The sequence below is a fragment of the Mustelus asterias genome, chromosome 4 (assembly GCF_964213995.1).
Source record: "Mustelus asterias chromosome 4, sMusAst1.hap1.1, whole genome shotgun sequence".
NCBI classification, from domain to species: Eukaryota; Metazoa; Chordata; class Chondrichthyes; order Carcharhiniformes; family Triakidae; genus Mustelus; species Mustelus asterias.
In genome coordinates this window covers 144,447,536-144,469,627 of record NC_135804.1, presented here as the reverse complement: position 1 = coordinate 144,469,627, position 22,092 = coordinate 144,447,536, and the positions used below count along the sequence as shown (strand labels likewise).

Genomic DNA, 22,092 nt, shown 5'->3' with positions numbered 1-22,092 from the left:
ATTCTCCCCGTGTCCACATGGGTTTCCTCAGGGTTCTCCGGTTTCCTCCCACAGTCCAAAAGATGTGTGAGTTAGGTGGATTGGCCATGATAAATTGTCCATTAGAGTCAGGGGGATTGGCAGGGTAAATATATGGGGTTTGAGGAATAGGGCTTGGGTGAGATCATTGTTGGTGCAGGCTGGATGGGCCGAATGGCCTCCTTCTGCACTGTAGGGATTCTATAGCATTTGTGGGACCTTGTTGTGTAACCATGCTTTCTACATTGCAGCAGTGAATATATTTCAAAGCTATTTCACTGGCTGCAAAATGCTTTGGGATGTCCTCAAGGTATAGAACATAGAAAAGCTACAGCACAAACAGGCCCTTCGGCCCACAAGTTTCGCTGAACATATCTCTACCTACTAGGCTTACCTATAACCCTCCATCTTACTAACTTCCATGAACTTATCCAAAAGTATCTTAAAAGACCTTATCGAATCCGCCTCCACCACCACTACCGGCAGCCGATTCCATGCACCCACCACCCTCTGAGTGAAAAACTTACCCCTAACATCTCCTCTATACCTACTCCCCAGCACCCTAAACCTGTGACCGCTTGTGGCAACCATTTCAGCCCTGGGTAAAAGCCTCTGAGAATCCACTCTATCAATACCCCTCAACATCTTATACACCTGCTATGAAAAGCACTATTTCAATACAAATCTTACTTTATTTACTTGCTTACACATCTACTGGAAAATCTGCAGCTATGGACATCAGCTACATTTCAGACTGGTTTTGGCTTTGAAGTCCCCACGTTTGAAAAGTCTGTCCATCTAAGCTCATACATGAAATGTTGATACTTAAAAGCTATTAGTGCAAAGGTGTGCAGGTTAGGTGGAGTGGCCATGCTAAATTGCCCCTTAGTGTCCCAAGATGTGTAAATTAGGGGGAATCAGTGGGGTAAATATGTGGGGTTATGGGGATAGGGCCCAGGTAAGATGCTCTGTGGGTGACTTGGAGCAGACTTGATGGGCTGAATGGTCTCTTTCTGCGCTGTAGAGATTCTATGATTCTATGGGGAGGCATTTGTATGGTGGCATTGCCAGCGGACTAGTAATCCAGAGACCCAGGGTAATATTCTGGGTCCGGGTTCAAATCCCGCCATGGCAAAAAAAAGGCATTAAAAGTCTGATGATATTGATTGTCATAAAAACCCGTCTGGTTCACTAATGTCCTTTAGGGAAGGAAATCTGCCATTCTTATCTGGTCTAGCCTACATGTGACCCACAGCAATGTGATTCACTCTTAAATGCCCTCAGGAATTGCCAATAAATGCTGGCCCAGCCAGCAATGCCCACATCCCATGAACAAATAAATTAAAAATACTGACCATCCATATCCATATCCCAATAAGAGTTAATATCATCTGGAAAGGTACTTGCTACTCAGAAGTCAATGGGCACTCAAATAAGCAGACTAATCAGTATTACATTGATATGGGATTATCATTGATAAATCATCCAAAGAACAAAGAACAAAGAAAATTACAGCACAGGAACAGGCCCTTCAGCCCTCCAAGCCTGCACCAACCATGCTGCCCGACTTAACTAAAACCCCCTACCCTTCTGGGGACCATATCCCTCTATTCCCATCCTATTCATGTACTTGTCAAGACGCCCCTTAAAAGTCACGACCGTATCCACTTCCACTACCTCCCCCGGCAATGAGTTCCAGGCACCCACTACCCTCTGTGTAAAACATCTGCCTCGTACATCTCCTTTAAACCTTGCCCCTCACACTTTAAACCTATGCCCCCTAGTAATTGACTCTTCCACCCTGGGAAAAAGCTTCTGACTATCCACTCTGTCCATGCCTCTCATAATCTTGTAGACTTCTATCAGGTCTCCCCTCAACCTCTGTTGCTCCAGTGAGAACAAACCAAGTTTCTCCAACCTCTCTTCATAGCTAATGCCCTCCATACCAGGCAACATCCCGGTAAATCTTTTCTGTACCCTCTCCAAAACCTCCACATCCTTTTGGTCGTGTCGCGACCAGAATTGAACACTATATTCCAAGTGCGGCCTAACTAAGGTTCTATAAAGCTGCAACATGACTTGCCAATTTTTAAACTCAATACCTCAGCCGATGAAGGCAAGCATGCTGTATGCCTTCTTGACTACCTTCTCCCCCTGCATTGCCACTTTCAGTGACCTGTGTACATAAGAACATAAGAAATAGGAGCAGGAGTAGGCCATCTAGCCCCTTGAGCCTGCCCCGCCATTCAATAAGATCATGGCTGATCTGAAGTGGATCAGTTCCACTTACCCGCCTGATCCCCAGAACCCCTAATTCCCTTACCGGTCAGGAATCCATCTATCCTTGATTTAAACATATTCAACGAGGTAGCCTCCACCACTTCAGTGGGCAGAGAATTCCAGAGATTCACCACCCTCTGAGAGAAGAAGTTCCTCCTCAAATCTGTCCTAAACTGACCCCCCTTTATTTTGAGGCTGTGCCCTCTAGTTCTAGCTTCCTTTCTAAGTGGAAAGAATCTCTCCACCTCTACCCTATCCAGCCCCTTCATTATCTTATAGGTCTCTATAAGATCCCCCCTCAGCCTTCTAAATTCCAACGAGTACAAACCCAATCTGCTCAGTCTCTCCTCATAATCAACACCTCTCATCTCTGGTGTCAACCTGGTGAACCTTCTCTGCACTCCCTCCAAGGCCAATATATCCTTCCTCATATAAGGGGACCAATACTGCACACAGTATTCCAGCTGCGGCCTCACCAATGCCCTGTACAGATGCAGCAAGACATCTCTGCTTTTATATTCTATCCCCCTTGCGATATAGGCCAACATCCCATTTGCCTTCTTGATCACCTGTTGCACCTGCAGACTGTGTTTTTGCGTCTCATGCACAAGAACCCCCAGGTCCCTTTGCACAGTAGCATGTTGTAATCCAATTTGCTATTATTTCCTCCAAAGTGAATAACCTCGCATTTGTCAACGTTATACTCTATCTGCCAGATCCTCGCCCACTCACTCAGCCTGTCCAAATCTCTCTGCAGACCTTTTACGCCCTCCACACGATTCACTTTTCCACTTATCTTTGTGTCGTCTGCACACTTTGTTACCCTACACTCAGTCCCCTCCTCCAGATCGTCTATATAAATGGTAAATAGTTGAGGCCCCAGTACCGATCCCTGCGGCACGCCACTAGTTACCATCTGCCAACCAGAAAAGCACCCATTTATTCCGACTCTCTGCTTCCTGTCGGATAGCCAATCCCCAATCCACGCTAACACCCTACTCCCAACTCCGTGTGACCCAATCTTCTTCAGCAACCTTTTGTGAGGCACCTTATCAAACGCCTTTTGGAAATCCAAAAACACCGCATCCACCGGTTCCCCTCCGTCAACCGCACTTGTCACATCTTCGTAAAAATCCAACAAGTTTGTCAAGCACGACTTTCCCCTGATGAATCCATGCTGCGTCTGCTTAGTCGAATCATTCTTATCCAGATGGTCTGCTATTTCTTCTTTAATGATGGATTCCAGCATTTTCCCAACTACAGACGTTAAGCTAACCGGCCTGTAGTTACCCGCCTTTCGTCTATTTCCTTTTTTAAACAGCGGCGTAACATTAGCCGTTTTCCAATCCGCCGGCACTACCCCAGAATCCAACGAATTTTGATAAATAACCACTAACGCATCCGCTATTACTTCTGACATTTCTTTCAGTACCCTGGGATGCATTCCATCCGGGCCCGGGGACTTGTCCACCTTCAGTCCCGTTAGTCTACCAAGCACTGCCTCCCTGGTAACATTAATTGTATTGAGTACCTCTCCTCCTACCGACCCTCTATCATTAAGGGATACCTGTACACCCAGATCCCTTTGCCTATCTATACTCTTAAGGGTTCTACCATTTACTGTATAGTTCCTAGAAATCATAGAAATCATAGAAACCCTACAGTGCAGAAGGAGGCCATTCGGCCCATCGAGTCTGCACCGACCACAATCCCACCCAGGCCCCATCCCCACATATTTTACCCACTAATCCCTCTAACCTACGCATCCCAGGACTCCAAGGGGCAATTTTTTTTTTTAACCTGGCCAATCAACCTAACCCGCACATCTTTGGACTGTGGGAGGAAACCGGAGCACCCGGAGGAAACCCACGCAGACATGAGGAGAATGTGCAAACTCCACACAGACAGTGACCCGAGCCGGGAATCGAACCTGGGACCCTGGAGCTGTGAAGCAGCAGTGCTAACCACTGTGCTACCGTGCCGCCCCTATCTGTATTAGACCTTCCAAAATGCATTACCTCACATTTGTCCGGAGTAAACTCCATCTGCCATCTCTCTGCCCAAGTCTCCAACTGATCTATATCGTGCTGTATCCTCTGATGGTCCTCATCGCTATCCGCAATTCCACCAACCTTTATGTCGTCCGCAAACTTACTAATCAATCCAGTTACAATTTCCTCCAAATCATTTATATATAATTCCAACAGCAAAGGTCCCAGCACTGATCCCTGAGGAACACCACTTGTCACAGTTCAGTTCAAGCTGGGAAACGGCTGCATTAAAGATGATGGATATATATGAAAAAAACACAAAGCTAGGATCACTCTGAATGTGGTTTTGAGAAGGTTGTTGAATTGCTACTGGAATTGTGAAGCGTAATGGCGCATATGCTAACTTTTTATTGATTCTTTTAAAAAATGTATTGCCTTAAAAGTTACAAAGCCAATGCACAGAGTGAATAGGGCATGCCCTTAATCCATCTCCTTGCTTCTTACTCCTCAAACCAATTCAAATTGAATCCAATTCATGAGGGCGGCACGGCAGCACAGTGGTTAGCACTGCTGCCTCACAGTGCCAGGGTTCAATTCTGGGTAACGTCAGTGTGGCGTTTGCATGTTCTCCCCGTGTCTGTGTGGGTTTCCTCCGGGTGCTCCAGTTTCCTCCCACAGTCCAAAGGTGTGCAGGTTAGGTGGACTGACCATGCTAAATTGGCCCTTAGTGTTCAAGGATTTATAGGTTAGGGGGATTAGCCATGGTATATGTGTGGGGTTACAGGGATAGGGCAGAGGGGAGGGCCTGGGTAGGGTTCTCTTTCAGAGAGTTGGTGCAGATTTGATGGGCCAAATGGCCTCTTTCTGCACTGTTTATTATCCCCACAAGAGACATACAAGATCCCAAGTTGACAAGAAAAGGCATTGCACCTTAGACTTGATCTGATGCTTGATTTTAGTTAAAAGGCTGAGAAGCAACTACTTTTAACACAAGTAATTATAGACAATCAACCATTGTAAAAATTTATGGACGGGATTCCAACCCCCTCCGGCCACACGGTGCGTTTTGCGATGGCAAAGGCAGCCCACCATTGGCTGGTGGTGAGATCTTGCAGTTCTGTCGCTGTCAACGGATTTTTCTGTTGTTTTCATCCTCTGACGCTGAGGAACCTGCGGCAGAGGTCACCATCGGCGGGACCAGAAGACCCTGCCGGTGGAAACAACCGGAATATTTTGCCCTATATCTTTTTCCTTTCCAATTTGAAAGAGATTTTTGAGCTTTCGTATCTCCACACGCTTCATCCACTTGTGATGATGGACACCAATTCCTCAATCCCTCCACTGCCTCTGCTGATGTCTAACCAAAACTTCCTCAAATTTAACAATAAGACAACTTACGCCATTCTCTTTGGTCCCTGCCACAAACTTTATTTCCTCACCACCAGTTCCATCCTTTGCCATATCAAGTTTCATCAGATTTGTCGCAGGCTCGGTATCCTATCTCACTGGGAGCTAAAATTACCATTCCTTACCCTCTGCATCACAAAAACTGCTTAATTCCAACTCCATAATATTTGCCCATCTCTGAACTTGCTTCAGCTCATGTGCTGCTGAAACCCTGAGCTAAAAACCTGCTGCCTGGATCTTAACTCATAACTCGTCCCGTTCACCAATTCATCCCTGTGTCACTGTCATACACTGCCTCCCACTCCACCAATGCCACTGAGTTAAACTCTCATCATTGTTTCGTTTCCGACAGCTCTCCAAGAACTCTGCATTCCTTCAACTCTGGCATCTTGTCCCACCTCACTCCTTTCGCTCCACTAGTGGCAGCCATACCTTCAGTTGTCTGGAACCTATGCTCTGAAATCTCTTCCCCACACCTCCTTGAATGTTTACAAAGAAAAAAGACTTTCATTTATATAGTGTCTTTCATGACCTCAAGATATCAGAAAGTGCTTTACAGCCAATGAGGTACCTCTGGGGTCTCATGATTGTTGTAATGTAGGAAACATGGCTGTTTATTTCTGCACAGCAGGTTCCCACATTCAGCAATACGATAATGACCAGATCATTTGTTCTTTTTTTGTGATGTTCATAGAATCATATAATTCCTACGGTGCAGAAGGAGGTCATTCGGCCCATCGGGTCTGCACTGACCACAATCCCACTGGCCCTATTCCCGTAACCCCACACATTTACCTTGCTAATCCTCTTGACACCAGGGTCAATTTAGCATGGCTAATCAACCTAACCCGCACACCTTTGGACTGTGGGAGGAAACCGGAGCACCCGGAGGAAACCCACGCAGACACGGGGGGAATGTGCAAACTCCACACAGACAGTGACCCGAGGCTGGAATTGAACCTGGGTCCCTGGCGCTGTGAGGCAGCAGTGCAACTGTGTCACCGCACCACTCCAAAGTGATCAAGGGATAAGTATGAGCCAGCACTCCAGGGATAATTCTGATGTTCTTCTTTAAAATAGTGCCACAGGATCTTTTGGGTCTTTCTGACGGGGTAGATGGACCTTTGGTTTAATGTCTCATCTGCAAGACATTGCATCCAACAGTGGAACACTCCTTTACAATCACACCGGAGTGTCAACTAGACTTTTTGTGCTCAATTCCTGGAATGGGACTTGACCCCACGCCCTTTTGACTCATGAGTGAGTGCATTACCCACTAAGCTGGCACCCCAAGGCATCCGACATTCATAGCATCAGGGTCCCAACAATGCAGAAAGAGGCCATTTGGCCCATTAAGCCTGCAATGACAACAATCTCACCCTGTCCTTATCCCCACAACCCCATGTGTGTAATCTGCTGATCCCAGTAAGGGACAATTTAGCACAGCCAATGCACCTAACCAGCACGTCTTTGGGCTGTGGGAGGAAACCGGAGCACTCGGAGGAAACCCACGCAGACATGGGGAGAAGGTGCAAACTCTACACAGACAGTGACCCAAGGCCGGAATTGAACCCTGGTCCCTGGCGCTGTGAGGCAGCAGTGCTAACCACTGTGCCACCATGTTGTCCTCTCTTTCCTCCATTAAAATGCCACTTAAAAATCTAACTGGTCAAGCATTTGGTCACACATCCCAATGTCATTTTCTTTGATTTTGTACCGGAGATTTTTTGTCGGGTCATTCTCCCATGGAATGCCTTAGGACATTTTACAATGATAAACGCACTTTTCAAATGCAAGTTCTTGTTCTTGGATAACACTAATTTAAATTACCAGTGGTTACAAGTCTATAACTCCTGCTGTTAGTGATGAAAACTATCTCAGGCAATGAATTAAGAGCATCACGCAAGATGAACATTGCACAACTTTAATGTGCAGTGATTTAAGTGTGATTGTTCCCACAATGTACTGTAACAATATCCTAAGTAGGTCAAGTAGACTCTTAACAGTCACTGGTCCTTTTCTTTGCAAGCACCAATAGCGAGAACACTGCCTCCTTTAACTGAAGGACTCCACAATTTGGCTCCACTTCTTAAATGGAGTATTTTCTTCTTTCCCTCCCATTCCTCCACAATCTAAACTGCCAGCATAACTACTTCAAAATGGTCCCACTTCTGACTTCTAAATAACTGCAACCCTGCAGCAAAAGTTAAAAGATAACCTCAAGGAGCTAGGAGTTCAGATAGCAAGAACGCATAGATATGAAATGGAAACTAGCTAAAAGAATGCAAAAAGAAACTAATACTCTTAACTCTGAATTATCAGCTGGTGGGAACCTCCCCCCATTCTGAAACATTACCAGTGAGCATCAACTGCATTGATTGGAGAGAATTATAACACATTTACACAAAGACTGGTTTCATCGTGTTGTATTGAGTATTTTCACTGCGCCGTTCCCAGCCATGTACCCTGATGTGAAAAAGGAGAGAAGCTTAGCAACATCCAGCACTGACAAGCATACTGATGCAGCCTTGAAACACACACTGTTGACTGTCAACATTTTATTAAAGGTTCAGCTAAAAGGGAACCTCCAATTCCCGCCCAACAACTAAAATACTAGTTAGCACAGATGAAATGTAAAGGCAAGATAGTTGATGCCAGGGATGTTTCCTGCTTTCTCTGGACTGGCAAAATACCCTGATATCAAAAATGGGCTCAATTTATCACTGTTCATATTCTATACAATGCTATGTTCCTCAAAGGCAATACTGACTTCTGGGGGAATGTGACAGGGTGGAAGACAGTGCAGATGGGGCAAAGGGCAGTGACAATGGTAACATGCTCAGTTTCCAACTGCATGCTGATGACACCCAGCTCTGCATCTCTAACACCCCTCTCAGCCCCTCCACTGACTCTAACTGCACCCCCCCCACCCCCCGATTCTACATTGTCAGGTTGCTTGTCCAACATCCAGTGCTGAATAAGCATAAACTTCCTCCAATAATGGGAAGGCGGATGCCACTGTCTCCAATCCCTGCTGCAAACACTGTTCCCCCAGTCAATTGACTTCATCTCTTTCTCTCCCCTAGCAACTGTCTGGGGCTGGGTTACTCTTTTCAGCTCTGCTCCCCTATCTGAGTCCAGGATGAGTCCCTGACTATGTATCAGCGTTACTGTATTCATAAGTCCCTCTTCCTGTATCAATAAATCCCCCTTCTTAACGCCATGCGACTCCACCCTGCTGAAACCTTTATCCTTCAATTTGTTACCCTGGGTTTGACCACTAATGCATTTTAGCCTCCCATGTTCTCCCGTGAGTACACCTGAGATTATCCAAATATTCACCACCCAGTCTAAGTCCCACTCACTCCTCTCCCCTATATCTGATTTGATTTGATTTATTATTGTCACATGTATTAGTATACAGAGAAAAGTATTGTTTCTTGCACGCTATACAGATAAAAACACACCATTCATAAAATACAGAGGGGAGAAGGAAAGGAGAGGGTGCAGAATGTAATGTCTGCTGAACTACATTGGAGAACAAAACCGGAATTTTAACATTCTAATTTTGTTTTCAAATTCCTCCGTGGCCTCCCAGCTTCTCTGTGACCTCCTCCAGCCCCACAACTCTCCCGGGATTTCTCATGCTCCCTTCCCAAACCTAGACTCTTGGGCATCCCCGATTGCAATTGCTCCACCGTTGGTGGCTGTGCCTTCAGCTGCCGAGGCTCCATTCTCCGAATCCCCTCCCTAAACCCTGCCCCTTCCCCATTTCTCCTTTACAACGCTCCTTCAAAGCTACCTCTCTGACCAAACTTCTGCTCATCCTGTCCCCGGCGCCTCCTCGGCTTGACAACACTCTCCTCCGCGACTGGTCCTGGGGGCTCCTTTGAACCACAATGAAGAGGCGTCAGCTAAATGCACCTTTTCGGTGTTGCATTCGCTAACGAGGGGGTAAATATTTCGCTCCCCACAGACTTCGATGTGGGAGGAGGAGGAGGGCACATCTAGCACAGAGAGAACAAGAGGAGTCAATCCGTAACTTACTGGGATAAAGCAATTTATTTTGTTGACAAAGCAGATCCCACAAATGCAAGAGTGCAGAGGGTTAAAATCCCCCTTAACATCTCTCTCCCCCCTTCGTAACACACTTTAGGGAAGATTTTGCAACGATTATAGTTAGAGAGGAAACTCCACACACTTTTGCACTTTGAAAAGAGTTTCCTCTGGAAGCTGGGCCGACTGATAATGCAGGTGGTCAGATTATATCCAGTTACAAGTTCCTACAAGTCGATCGGCTACAGGAACGCTCTCCACAGAATGCCAGTCCCATCTGTGAGTCGCATCTCCCAGCCAGAGAGAGAGTGAAAGACAGCAACAACTCCTTGTCAATACCGCTCTTGCAATTTCACAAAGGCAACCGCCAAACATCTCTGATAATCCACAGAAATAGCCACCGCGCCTCCAGTTATTTTTAAACACTTTTTAAAACCACTTTGTCTTTACACCCCCGCCTCCCTTTTTTTGCTGCTTCCCTTATCAGCTGAATATCTCACGCACCATTTCGGAAATCTTAACAGTAGCAAAAGAAATATCTCCCCACACAACCCCTAGGAAAAGGGATCTTACTCACCGCTGCCTCGGAGGTCTGCACCAACACTGTTAGCACCGATAGCCACAAGAAGATCCGAGCAGCCAGTTGGCCGAAGGTGAACTTTGCGAACTTCATTTCCCAGCTCTCGACTTGGTGGTGGGTGAATGGGGGGCGGCAGATCAACTGACTGCAATTGCACATCCACACATATTCTATTCGGAAATAAAGAGAGAGAGACAAAAAAAGAGAGAAGGGATAATATTCTTTAAAGAGAGTGAGAGAGAAAGAGAGATCTGGAGAGAAATCGCAGTGTGTGTGTGTGTGTGTGTAAGAGAGAGGATGCAATAGTAAGTAGTTACAATCAGCCACCCTTCCTCTCTCTCTCTCTCCCTCTCTCTCTCTCACACTCACTCACTCTCACCCCTCTATCTGCAGCCCAGCACAGACTCCTCGCTCTCCACTGCTCTCCACAATCCAGTCAGAACTACTTCCTACAAACTGTACCACTTCGCAAGGGAGAAAAAAAAGGAAGAGCTTCAACTTGATGTGCTCAAAGTTGAGAGGAGGGGGGGTTGTAGGGGAGGTAGGGGCGTGGGGAGAGAGGGAGGGGAAGAGGGGGGGTGGGAGTCGAGAGCAATAAATCAAATCACCTCCAAAAGGCGAATGGGATTGAAGCCACACCTCCCCCCCCTACCCAGACTGTCCCCTTCATCTTCCAGTCCTGCTATTGTTTCCTCTTGGCTCAACTTCCTAGTTTTTTTAAAATCAAAAGAGGGAGAGAGAGGGGGGAGTGGAAAGTTTCGCAAAGTCTCTTTGAGAGGGACTATTTTAGTTTAAGCGGGTATGTCAAAGAGATTGCAACTGCGCCCGCAATGGATTGAAAGAAATTGCTGAACGCTCTGAGTGGATTAGAGGGGACTCTTGGATCGTCCAAATGCGAAAAGGAGAGGAGTGTGAGTACTGTGGTTTCACTTGTTACAGCATCGCTTCTTTAAGATGCCCTCAAAGGGACAGACTGCTGGAGGCGATTCTAATGTTGCCGAGTGCCCTTGTGTCTCTTTGTGTGTGTGTGTGTGAAGTCTGTATAATCTATTTTTGATTGAGAAGGGGTGTTGATATGAGTTAGGGCTTTTTACTTTCCAAAAGTTTGGAGCGACCCTGAAAACTCCTCCCCTTCCCCCTCGCACCTATCCCCGGCTTGCATGAAGGAGTGGGGTGAAATAGGGTTGGAGACACTTACAGCCTCTCTCCAACTCGCAAAAGCCCCCTGTCTATTTTTTTCAAAGCACAAGGTAGTGTGTATTTCTTTAACACAGCGGCTGTTTTCTTGTTGCTCGGTTGGTTTGCATTTCTCATGTTCTCACTCACTCCTCTCCCTCTCTCCCCGAAGTCGGTGGGGCTGAATTGTAATCTTTCAATGACCGGAGCAACACGGATCGACCGCTCAAAAGAGATCAAAAGACATCTCTGAAATTCCCCGCGACTTGTGGCAAAACAGGCTCAAGTCAGGATGAGCAACTGGTAAGTGAGAAGTCTCCAGCCTCGGCGCAAGCTTTGTATAAGGTTTTACATTAAGGGCAGCAGTAAGCACGGAGCCCACTTGGTAACTGTTCTATACTTGTATCTGTCTGTTCTTGATGCACCTTCTGGCGGTGCGGGATGGAGACTCAATACCTCTTTTTTTTAACTGTTTTGTTCCAGGATCCTGCTTATGGTCGTGGGTTCCTTGGCTGCTGACCTTGTCCAAGCGGTGAGTTACTGGGGAGGAAGGTGTGTGTGTGTCTGTGCCAATGTAATTCCCAAGCCCAATTGATCCACTGCCCTACTTTCTGCATTCGGGGACCGTGGAGATGCGTGTTCTTGCAGACATGTAAAAGTTTACCTTTAAAAAAGCGAGTTCTGTAACTTGAGTTTTGAAGGGGTGTATGATTGCTGGTGCTATTTATGTACGCGAGCAACTCTTAAATGTTTACCCCCCACAACAACCAGCCGGTATTAGGACATTCTTAATTGTAGTCAGAAGATCAAGTGTTTTTTTATATATATAACGGCAAGTGAAGGACAAAAAAAAAGAAAGTCAGCAGAATTTGTCATGTATCTTGTTAAAAGAATGGTTGCATGCTAAACGTGAATGGTATGTCTCAACACTAAGGTGCTAACTAAGAAACAGATCAGAAGGGTCGTGTGGGATTTTGCTCTTTTATGCCTGAAACTAACGTACACCATATCCGAGGTTTCTACTTGGTTTGACCCTGGCAATGGGAACCTACAATCCTGGGTTAAGGATGTTCAATGCAAAAGTTTCATATTGAGGCAGGCACAGATTGAGTTCAGCACCAAGTTAGTTGCTGAGCCCAGTGCTGCATGATGCAGGGAGTTTCGAGATCACTTTGAATTGAAATCCAGGGTAATGCACATTGTACAAATGGATTTGTGTTCTAGCTGATTTTTGGGCCATGGGAGTCCCCCCACCCCCCACCCAAGTAAACAAGGACCTAGTCCAATCCAAAGACTCACCTGTATTTTGAGTGGTATCGAACCTATAGATGTGGCCTGGACAAATACATGGGTGCTTTTTGCAGTACATCCTCTCTGGACGAACATTCTATGTCTCTTGGGAGCAATTGATGGAATTCTGTTTTGAGAAAGCACTAGTATTACACGGTCTTCCATGCAATCATTATTTGGGACAAAAACATTACCTCAACCGCCAACCACATAGGTATCACTTCCCCACGGAAAATATGAAGTGCTTGTGGAAACAAGGATAAATGAATACAAAACTGAGTGCACAAAATACTGTGCACATATTAGAACATAGAACAGTACACAATACAGCACAGGAACAGGCCCTTCGGCCCACGATGTTGTGCCGAACATGATGCAAAATTAAACTAATCCCTTCTGCCTGCCCTTGGTCCATATTCCTCTATAAAACAGAGAATATTGTCTGTATTAACCAATGTAACGCACTCAGTTTTCCACTTTTCCGCATAGGTTGCAGATATATGATTCCTGACTGATGTCCCCTCTCCATAGACCAGGTTTTATGCCAATGGTAGCATACTGGCACTGAACCCTGTTGAAACCAGGGTGCTCAGCACAGACCAGGGATAGAACCTAGACCTGCTTGGCATGGCTCAGTTCAACATTGGGTAATGCTTTAAGCCAACTGAATCACCGAGATCCTTGTCGAACCGTTACTATTTGCTGCCACTTATGATTAATGCATCCTGCCAACAGTAAAGTCTATGATGTGCATCGACTGCAGAATTACTTCCCAGAATGTATTTGTTGTGAAAAAAACTGTCAAAGTAATAATTCTTTTCCATCTATTAACTAATTTGTGGGCCGAGTGGGGTTTCATATGCCAAACGTTAAAGGATGGTGGAAAGCTGTTTTACTTTTCCTTCCCTCCAACCCTGAAGGTGCTGATTATGCTGAGGTACTTACCTGGGCACCAACTGCCACGGAGTACTTTGGTCGAATGATCAATGCTTGGCTGTGAGTCTCGATGATGAATTGTGGCAGCTGATTTGACAATCGAATATTGTTTCCAGTGGGGTCACTGGGTAGCAATCTGGGTTAATGGGCATGATGCCTGATTTATATCCAATCAGCTGAAAGTAATCAAAGTTAATTGTTAACCATCAACCAAAACCTTGGATAAAATGAGCGAGTTTCAGATAGATTTGATGATTGGGTTCAAACTTTCCTGATCTGCTTGGCTCAGTCCAATATTGGAAAGTATATTTGTACAGAGAGGCGGGCTTAATGTGCTGGTATTTATTCATAGTCAGATTCTCCGTGTAAACATCCATTCGTTAAGAATCTCCATGAAGTGTAGGAAGAAACTTATGGTGTCTGAATTTACTATATATTATTATACATTATATATTGCATTTGGTTAACGTAGAATCACAGAATCTCTACAATGCAGAGGGAGGACATTTGGCCCAGCGAGTCTGCACCGACTTTCTGTAAGAGCATGTCACACCCGTCCCCTCCTCTTCCCCGCTCCCCGCCCCTGCCATTCTATCCCCATAACCCCATCCATTTACCATGGCTAATCCATCTAACCTGCCTATCTTTGGACACTAATGGGGCAATTTAGCCTGGCCAATGCACCTAATCTGCACCCGGAGGAAACCCAGGCAGACATGGGGAGAACATGCAAACTTCATACAGTCACCCGAGGCCAAAACCGAACTCTGTGAGGCAGCAGCGCTAACCACTGTGCCACCATGCCACTCCAACATGCACTTACATGGGTTTCACTTCTCTGAATAAACCAAATATGCCACCAGTGAGGTAATGCAAATAAAAGAACAGTTTTTACAAGCTGATTATAGCTTCTACAGAAGAAAAATGTTGCTGCTGTGAAAGGTATTTGACATGTACAATACTTTCTAATTAAGATAAGAGTGTGTAACTGGATAACCTCTCACACATCAGGCTTGTAAAATAAAAGATCTTTTGTGTTTATACAAAGGTTTAAGATGAAGGCAAATATGCAGCTTTGCTGTCATATATCTATAATTATTTTACAAGACAATTTAAAAATAATTTTCCCATATGTGTAGATCTCAGTATTGGCAGGGACCCTAGTGATGAATTATGTTGATTTTACAATTTAAAACTATTCAGCCCAATGGGTCTATGACACTATATATTCTCTACACAAGCCTCCTCCCATCCTTCTTCATCAGCCTGCATATTCATCATGCCGTTCCCTACTTTCTCCTTAACCGATTTGACGCCACTCACCTTAACTGCTCCACTACGAGCAAGATCCACATTCTTACCACCCTCTGGGTGAAGAAGATGTTCCTGAATTCCCTGCCAGATTTATTGGTGACTGCCTTATTTAATGTGAATATAATTTACAAAGTTGGTCCAGAGTAACACTAACACCAAAAGTTCCAATCAACCACTTCGTTTCTTTCAAAGTTAAACCAGAAACGATTCAAAGATAATCATCTCGTTACTCGATTCATATGACAGACTTGTCTTTTTCAAATGCTTGTCCCTTCTTCCCCCTCAATGAACCCATAGACTACTGCTGGGTTCAGGATACTTACCACACATATCACACAGAAGTGATCATTTAATAAGGATGAGCCTACACAATGAACAGAGATGCACAATTTAACTGGGACAGGGAGCATCAGGGAGCATGTCTGTTCACTCTCTTGCCCAGTAAGTGCAAATGGAGAGCAATTGGGGTTTAGAAGATGAGAAATCATCTGACTGAAACATATAGGATTCTGAGCAGGCCTGACAGGGTGGATGCTGAGAGGATACTTCCCTTGAGGGTAAATATACAACTGGGGGATGGGGGCACCGATTCCAAGTAAGGGGTCTTCTATTTAAGATAGAGATTAGGAGGAATTCCTTCTCTTTAGAGGTTCATTAGTTTTTGGAATTCTTTACCCCAGAGAGCAGTGGAGGCTGGGTGATTGACTATATTCAGGGTTGAGTTTGACAGATTTATAACCTACCAGGGAGTCAGTGGTCTACGGGGCATGGGGGGGGGGGGGGCTGGCTGGCAGGAAGGGGGGGGCTGGCAGGGAAGGGGGGTGCTGGCAGGGAAGGGGGGGGCTGGCAGGGAAGGGGGGGCTGGCAGGGAAGGGGGGGGCTGGCAGGGAAGGGGGGGCTGGCAGGGGGAGGGGGGCTGTCAGGGAAGGAGGGGGGGGGGCTGGCAGGGAAGTAGAGTTAAGGCCACAAATCAGATCAGCCATGATCTTATTAAACGGCAATGCAGGCTTGAGGAGCCATATCGCCTACTCTAGCCCTTGTTTCTTGACTTCAATCCGGAAAATAAATCAGCGCCAAAATCTTGCTCCCGTTCACGCTTACAGTCCCGCCACCAACACGCCCCCACTATGGCTTTCCTGGAGGCGAGGGGTGCATTCAACAGGAAACCCGTTGACAATGGTGGGACCATAAGATCCCACTGACAATGATCGCGCCACCCCGCCCCCCACCACCGCCACCACCTCCTCCTCCCCCCTCCCTCCCCCTGCTGCTATGAGACACACCATGGGAGGGAGAAAAATCCTACCCCTTGTCTAAATTTTCCTTCCCTGACCAAGGGACACTGAGGTCAATTGTATCGCTGCGTCCTTGAGTGAGATCAGTTGACTCAGCACGGACTAGGAATGAAATCCTGGAGCCTCTCGTCTGCCTGGCTCAGTTTAACAATACCTTTGCCAACTGAGCCATCACAGGAGTTTCAGACACAAACTCGGAACCTATTTTGTTAGTCAGTCGTCTGGAAGCTGGAACTCGCTTTGGGGTATCTGTCCATCATTATATGAATGTCCTGAGCTGCTTGATTAGATCTCAGCAGCAGCTTATTTTTGGGTATCCATTCTACTTTTAAGGAAAAGAAGAACAGAAGCAGTGATATGTTCTACCTGACCCTAAGCAGCAGCTTCACACAGGCTACATGGCAAAATGCTAATCTGCTTGTATTTTGATAAGATAAAGGTCCAGGTGCCATAAGCAGGAAATGTTGCACCCAATTCCCCTGGGTGGCACAGCAATTTCTGTGTGCCCAAATAATTTGCCCTTTGATGAATGGAATACAGCTTCCCTCCACAAGATAATCTTTAAGGGCACGATTGGTGGGGAACAGCCTGGTAAAGATTATCAGACAATGTTATATTACTTGTCATAGAAACATAGAAACATAAACTAGAAACCAGAAGCAGAAGTAGACCATTCGGCCCTCCAAGCCTGCTCCTCCATTCATTTTGATCATGGCTGATCATCAAATTCAATATCCTGATCCCCTCTAACCCCCATATCTCTTGATCCCTTTAGCTCCAAGAGCTATATCTAATTTCTTCTTGAATTCAGACAACGTTTTGGCCTCAACTACATTCGGTGGTAGTGAATTCCACACATTCACCACCCTCTGGGTGAAGAAATTTCTCCTCACCTCAGTTCTAAAAGGTTTACCCCTTATCCTCAAACTATGACCCCTAGTTCTAGTTCTGGTCTTCCCCACCATTGGGAACATTCTTTCTGAATCTACTCCTTCTAACCCTGTTATAATTTTATAAGTTTCTATGAGATCCCCTCTCACTCTTCTAAACTCCAGTGAATATAATCCTAACCAACTTAGTCTCTCCTCACATGAGAGACCTGCCATCCTATGAACCAGCCTGGTAAACCTTTGCTGTACTCCCTCTACAGTAAGGACATCCTTCCTCAGGTAAGAACACCAAAACTGCACACTCCAGGTGTGGCCTCACCAATGCATGATACAATTGCAGCAAAACATCCCTATCCCTATACTCAAACCCTCTCACTATGAAGGCCAACATACCATTTGCCTTCTTTACTGCCTGTTGTACCTCCGTGCTTACTTTCAGCGACTGATGCACGAGGACACTAATGTCTCGATGAGTTTCCACCTCTTTCAGTTTACACCCATTCAAGCCATTGTTTATATACCCTCAAGGTGGTCGTCAGCAAATACAAGGAAAATATATCTCCGGCCTGAAAATTGGTGGAAATGAAGAAAGGTGGGAAAATAAATTGTAAAATAATACCCAAATTTTTTTTAAAAGGTAGTAACAGTAACATGGGGATAAATCTGATGAGATGTAATAATGGCTGATAGCATTGAAGCAATGTTGGATATACAGTAACCAATTTGAATAACTGCACCTCTGTTTATTATTTAAAAGTCGCATACAGCGAGATAAGTTAATATTATTACTAAATTAAAATGATTATCTTTCCCTTTTTAAGTTAATAGCCAATCCCCTGTGATGTTGTGCACTGGGAGTCAAGACAAAGGGCAGAATTTTCCCATCCCACCTGTTTCGGGAATTGTAGCGGGCGGGACAGGACCTTTCAAAGGCCCCTTGACCTTGGGCAGGATTTTCCGGTCTTGGGGCGAGTGCGGTCAGAAGCAGACATTGAAGATGGGGATAATTGGACCAGACTGCAGATATATTCCTGCCTCCCTATTAAAATAGCAACATGTCCTTGTAGAGATAGCTCTCCATTATAAAATTCTCTGTCATGCTCTCGTTACACAATCTCATCAGTGGAGGCACCACAGCACAACCACTGGCAGGAGGGTGCAATTACAATGTGACAAATTTACCAAGGCAGTTTACTCTCTAAATATGGACAGAGCAATTTATAATGGGTGAAGTTAATAAGACGTTTGTGCAGTTGTAAGATCTTTCATATTGTCATGATTCTGAGCTTTAGCTTTATGTAGATAATGGACATAAATTTCAGGTTAAAGGCGTCGGTGAACAAATGCACCTTGGCAGGAGCGCAAAACAGGTGTTCGCAACCAGCAGCCCACTTTGCATTGAACATGTTTGTTTTCTATTTAATTCAATGTTAATGAAATCATGGAATAAATAAATTCTAGAACTTTATTTTTCAACTTAGTACTGCATTATATGGCGGATTGAGAGATTGGCAGCGCTCCCAAAGATTCTGTTCATTCTATTCTACTCCAGTTTTCTTCCATTTCTCTCCCTGCCTGAACTCTTGCTGGGCAATGTGCCATTGGCATTGGCCACCTCCAGCACCTCAAAATCAACTGAGAAAATAAATGTAGGCAAGTTATTCACTATGCGGCCATTATAACAGATACTCGATCCTGTTGGCATTTGACATGGACTCAGACATGCGTGCGTGCACAGACACACACACACACTCATGCACACACAAATGTACACACACACACATATACACACTAGCAGGGTCCACTGGAAAGCGACAAAGATGGCACAGTGGTTAGCACTGCTGCCTCACAGCGCCAGGGACTTGGGTTCGATTCCCAGCTTGGGTCACTATCTGTGTTGCACATTCTCCCTGTGTCTGCATGAGTTTCTTCCGGGTGCTCCAGTTTCTTCCCACAGTCTGAAAGACGTGCTGGTCAGGTGCATTGGCCATGCTAAATTCTCGCTCAGCGTACCCGAACAGACGGCGGAGTGCGGCGACGAGGGGATTTTCACAGTAACTTCATTGCGGTGTTAATGTAAGCCTACTTGTGACACTAATAAATAAACTTTCAGGTTAGGAATCTAACTGACATTTTTCCTCTTTGTCAACTGGATGTTTAAGTCCAGGTGAAACATCTTTCTTGCCACTGATTGGCTGAGACCAGTCAACCCAGCACAGCCCAGATATTGAAGAGATTTTATCCAATTGCTTCTAAGCTAGATACCTTCAAGTCAAGAAATTTATAAACACAATAGCGCTCTGAAAACTCCAGTGGAGTGTGAGAATGTTATGGGTGGTTAGGCATCACACTGGGACCCAATCAAAGCTTCCTTTTGGTCACAAAAGTTCAGTCTGTACAGAAATGAAAACTTGAAAAGAAAACAATAGACGTGTTGTTGGCAGGAACTAAGTGTGGTTTAAGCTAATTTTATATTCTTGTATGGGTAAATAGTATACGATTGAGATATCTCCTGATCTCTTAAGTATGCTGACTTGTGCTCAGTTTCATTCTTATAGTTCCTGCCAGTCTTCGAGCACCTCACCATTTTGTTTTCTTTATTTGATAATGGGGTGTGGGCATTACTGGATAGGCTGGCTTTTATTGGCCACGAGCCTGCCATCGCCTTCCCAAGAGTAATTAGGGATGGGAAATAAATATTTGTCGAGCCACTGACGTCCACATCTTGTGGACAATGAAGTTTAAAAAAAATCCAATTGTGAGCCTTGGCATTGAGGGCTTGAAAATGGTTATCTCTTCTGAGGCACTCCTGCTGCCGCCCCAGAGGGAGGAACCTGACTGGAGTATGGATAGGTCAGGTCTCAGCCTACACTGCAAACTCCCACTGGGCTTTGTAAGGGGACAGAACTCATAGAATCCCTATTGTACAGAAGGAACCCATTCGGCCCATCGAGTCTGCACCAACCACAATCCCACCCGGGCCCTATCCTCATAACCGCATACATTCACCCTAGCTAGTCCCCCTGATGCTAAGAGGCAATTTAGCATGGCCAATCCACCTAACCCGCGCATCTTTGAACTGTGGGAGGAAACTGGAGCACTCGGAGGAAACCCACGCAGATATGGGGAGAATGTGCAAACTCCACACAGACAGTGACCCAAGCCAGGATTCGAACCTGGGTCCCTGGCGTTGTAAGGCAGCAATGCTAACCCTAACCCTAACCCTAACTGTGCCACACTTGTGTTGAGAGTTTCCATGCTCCAACTCTTAGTCAAAACCTCAGGACCTAAGTGTGTTTAGCTTAGGCACAACTGGTCTCAAAACCAATTGATGTACCAACCCAACACAAGCAAAATTGGGGCCTGAACCTTTTGAAGATAAGGAATCCAAAGACTGGTTGTGGAGGTTAGTTGAGTGTGTGGCTTGAAATGCCTAGACATCATGAGTGATCTTCTGGACTCTAGATCTTGAATTCCTCAGTCAGCTGTGGCCAATGGTTTTGAAATCTTTAGCAAGACTTAGGCACCATAGGCTTGCTCTGCACCAGTATTGGTCCATTCCTACAGGCATGGTCTCCAGACTGCAGAGGCTTTGGCATAATCAGAGCGCAAGAATGGTTCATGCCCACTAGAAACTCCCAATCTCGACGACTGATGATGAATATGGAGGGCATCATAACCTCACCTGATCCTGTCCTCACATCCACTTGCATGCACCTTCCACCAGGATTCACTAGCTGGTGATCATGGATGAGAAGCCTCACGAATATCTTTCTTATCCTAACCCAAAAATGCTTGATGCTATGTACATCTGCTGCCATCATCATTGACTTGGCTCACTCATGACGAAAAAAAGATCAAACCTGCCAGAAAGATTCAGGGCCAAAAGGGCACAGTGCACCAACTGAGGCATCAGGAAGCCAGCCTGCTTTCGGTTAATTAGATGGACATGTGTGTCTGCATTAGTGTTCCCCAAATCATTACTATAGGTGGAGTGGATGACATGATAAATACAACATGGAGTAACAGCAACAGCATGAATTCAGATTAAGAAATATTTCACAAGTTACGCAATTACCATTTTAGCAGCGACTATTGCTAGGCCAGGAGTTGCTGTGGCTGCCTTGACAACTGGCAGCTTGTAAGCAGTTCCTGAAACTCATTGAAGTGCTCAGACCAATGGTGGGAATAATGTAGTAAGAAGTTTAACAACACCAGGTTAAAGTCCAACAAGTTTATTTGGTAGCAAATGCCACTAGCTTTCGGAGCGCTGCCCCTTCGTCAGGTGGAGTGGAGAAATGCTCACAACCAGGGCATACAGAGACACAAACTCAATTTACAGAATAATGATTGGAATGCAGTCTTTACAGATAATCAAGTCTTAAAAGGTACAAACATTGTAAAGACTGCATTCCAATCATTATTCTGTAAATTGAGTTTGTGTCTCTGGATGCCCTGTTTGTGAACATTTCTCCACTCCACCTGACGAAGGGGCAGCGCTCCGAAAGCTAGTGGTATTTGCTACCAAATAAACCTGTTGGACTTTAACCTGGTGTTGTTAAACTTCTTACTGTGTTTACCCCAGTCCAACGCCGGCATCTCCACATCGGGGATAATGTAAACAGAGAAGCTAGTCACTTCACATTGCTGAATAGTGGACAGAGCGGCCAGTGTGAAATGAACAAGCAAAACCCATCAGCATGATAGTGAGTCTGCAAAACTAAGCTACCGAGAAGACCAAGGTAGTTTCTATTGACCTGATTATGGAATGTACTATCCCTTCCCATATCCCACCTGCTTAAGTCCAGAGAATCTGGGTACAGGTTAGGAATGGTCAAAGCTTAGAGATGGCCATCTGT

At 45.4% G+C, this 22,092-nt stretch overlaps 2 protein-coding genes across 8 annotated transcripts in view; one reads left to right on the top strand and one right to left on the bottom strand.

The window, feature by feature from the left end:
- Positions 1 to 10,854, bottom strand: part of col4a5 (collagen, type IV, alpha 5 (Alport syndrome)) — a 267,143-nt gene extending 256,289 nt beyond the window's left edge. The window contains exons 1-2 of one of the 2 annotated variants that reach the window (XM_078211888.1): positions 10,712 to 10,854; positions 10,330 to 10,502 (exon numbers count right to left, since the gene is read on the bottom strand). In XM_078211888.1, coding sequence (XP_078068014.1) covers positions 10,330 to 10,491 — 162 coding nt within the window. In that variant the 5' untranslated portion in view covers positions 10,492 to 10,502; positions 10,712 to 10,854. Of the gene's footprint in view, positions 1 to 10,329 lie in introns of both variants that reach the window. The other variant, XM_078211889.1, reaches the window with a different exon arrangement.
- Positions 10,855 to 11,055: 201 nt separating this feature from the next.
- The window catches only part of col4a6 (collagen, type IV, alpha 6), a 389,276-nt gene continuing 378,239 nt past the window's right edge, over positions 11,056 to 22,092 (top strand). For 4 of the 6 annotated variants that reach the window (XM_078211871.1, XM_078211872.1, XM_078211874.1 and 1 more), the window contains exons 1-3: positions 11,056 to 11,243; positions 11,681 to 11,811; positions 11,992 to 12,040. In XM_078211871.1, coding sequence (XP_078067997.1) covers positions 11,801 to 11,811; positions 11,992 to 12,040 — 60 coding nt within the window. In that variant the 5' untranslated portion in view covers positions 11,056 to 11,243; positions 11,681 to 11,800. Of the gene's footprint in view, positions 11,244 to 11,519; positions 11,583 to 11,680; positions 11,812 to 11,991; positions 12,041 to 22,092 lie in introns of those variants that run through there. The other 2 variants (XM_078211876.1, XM_078211873.1) reach the window with 2 other exon arrangements.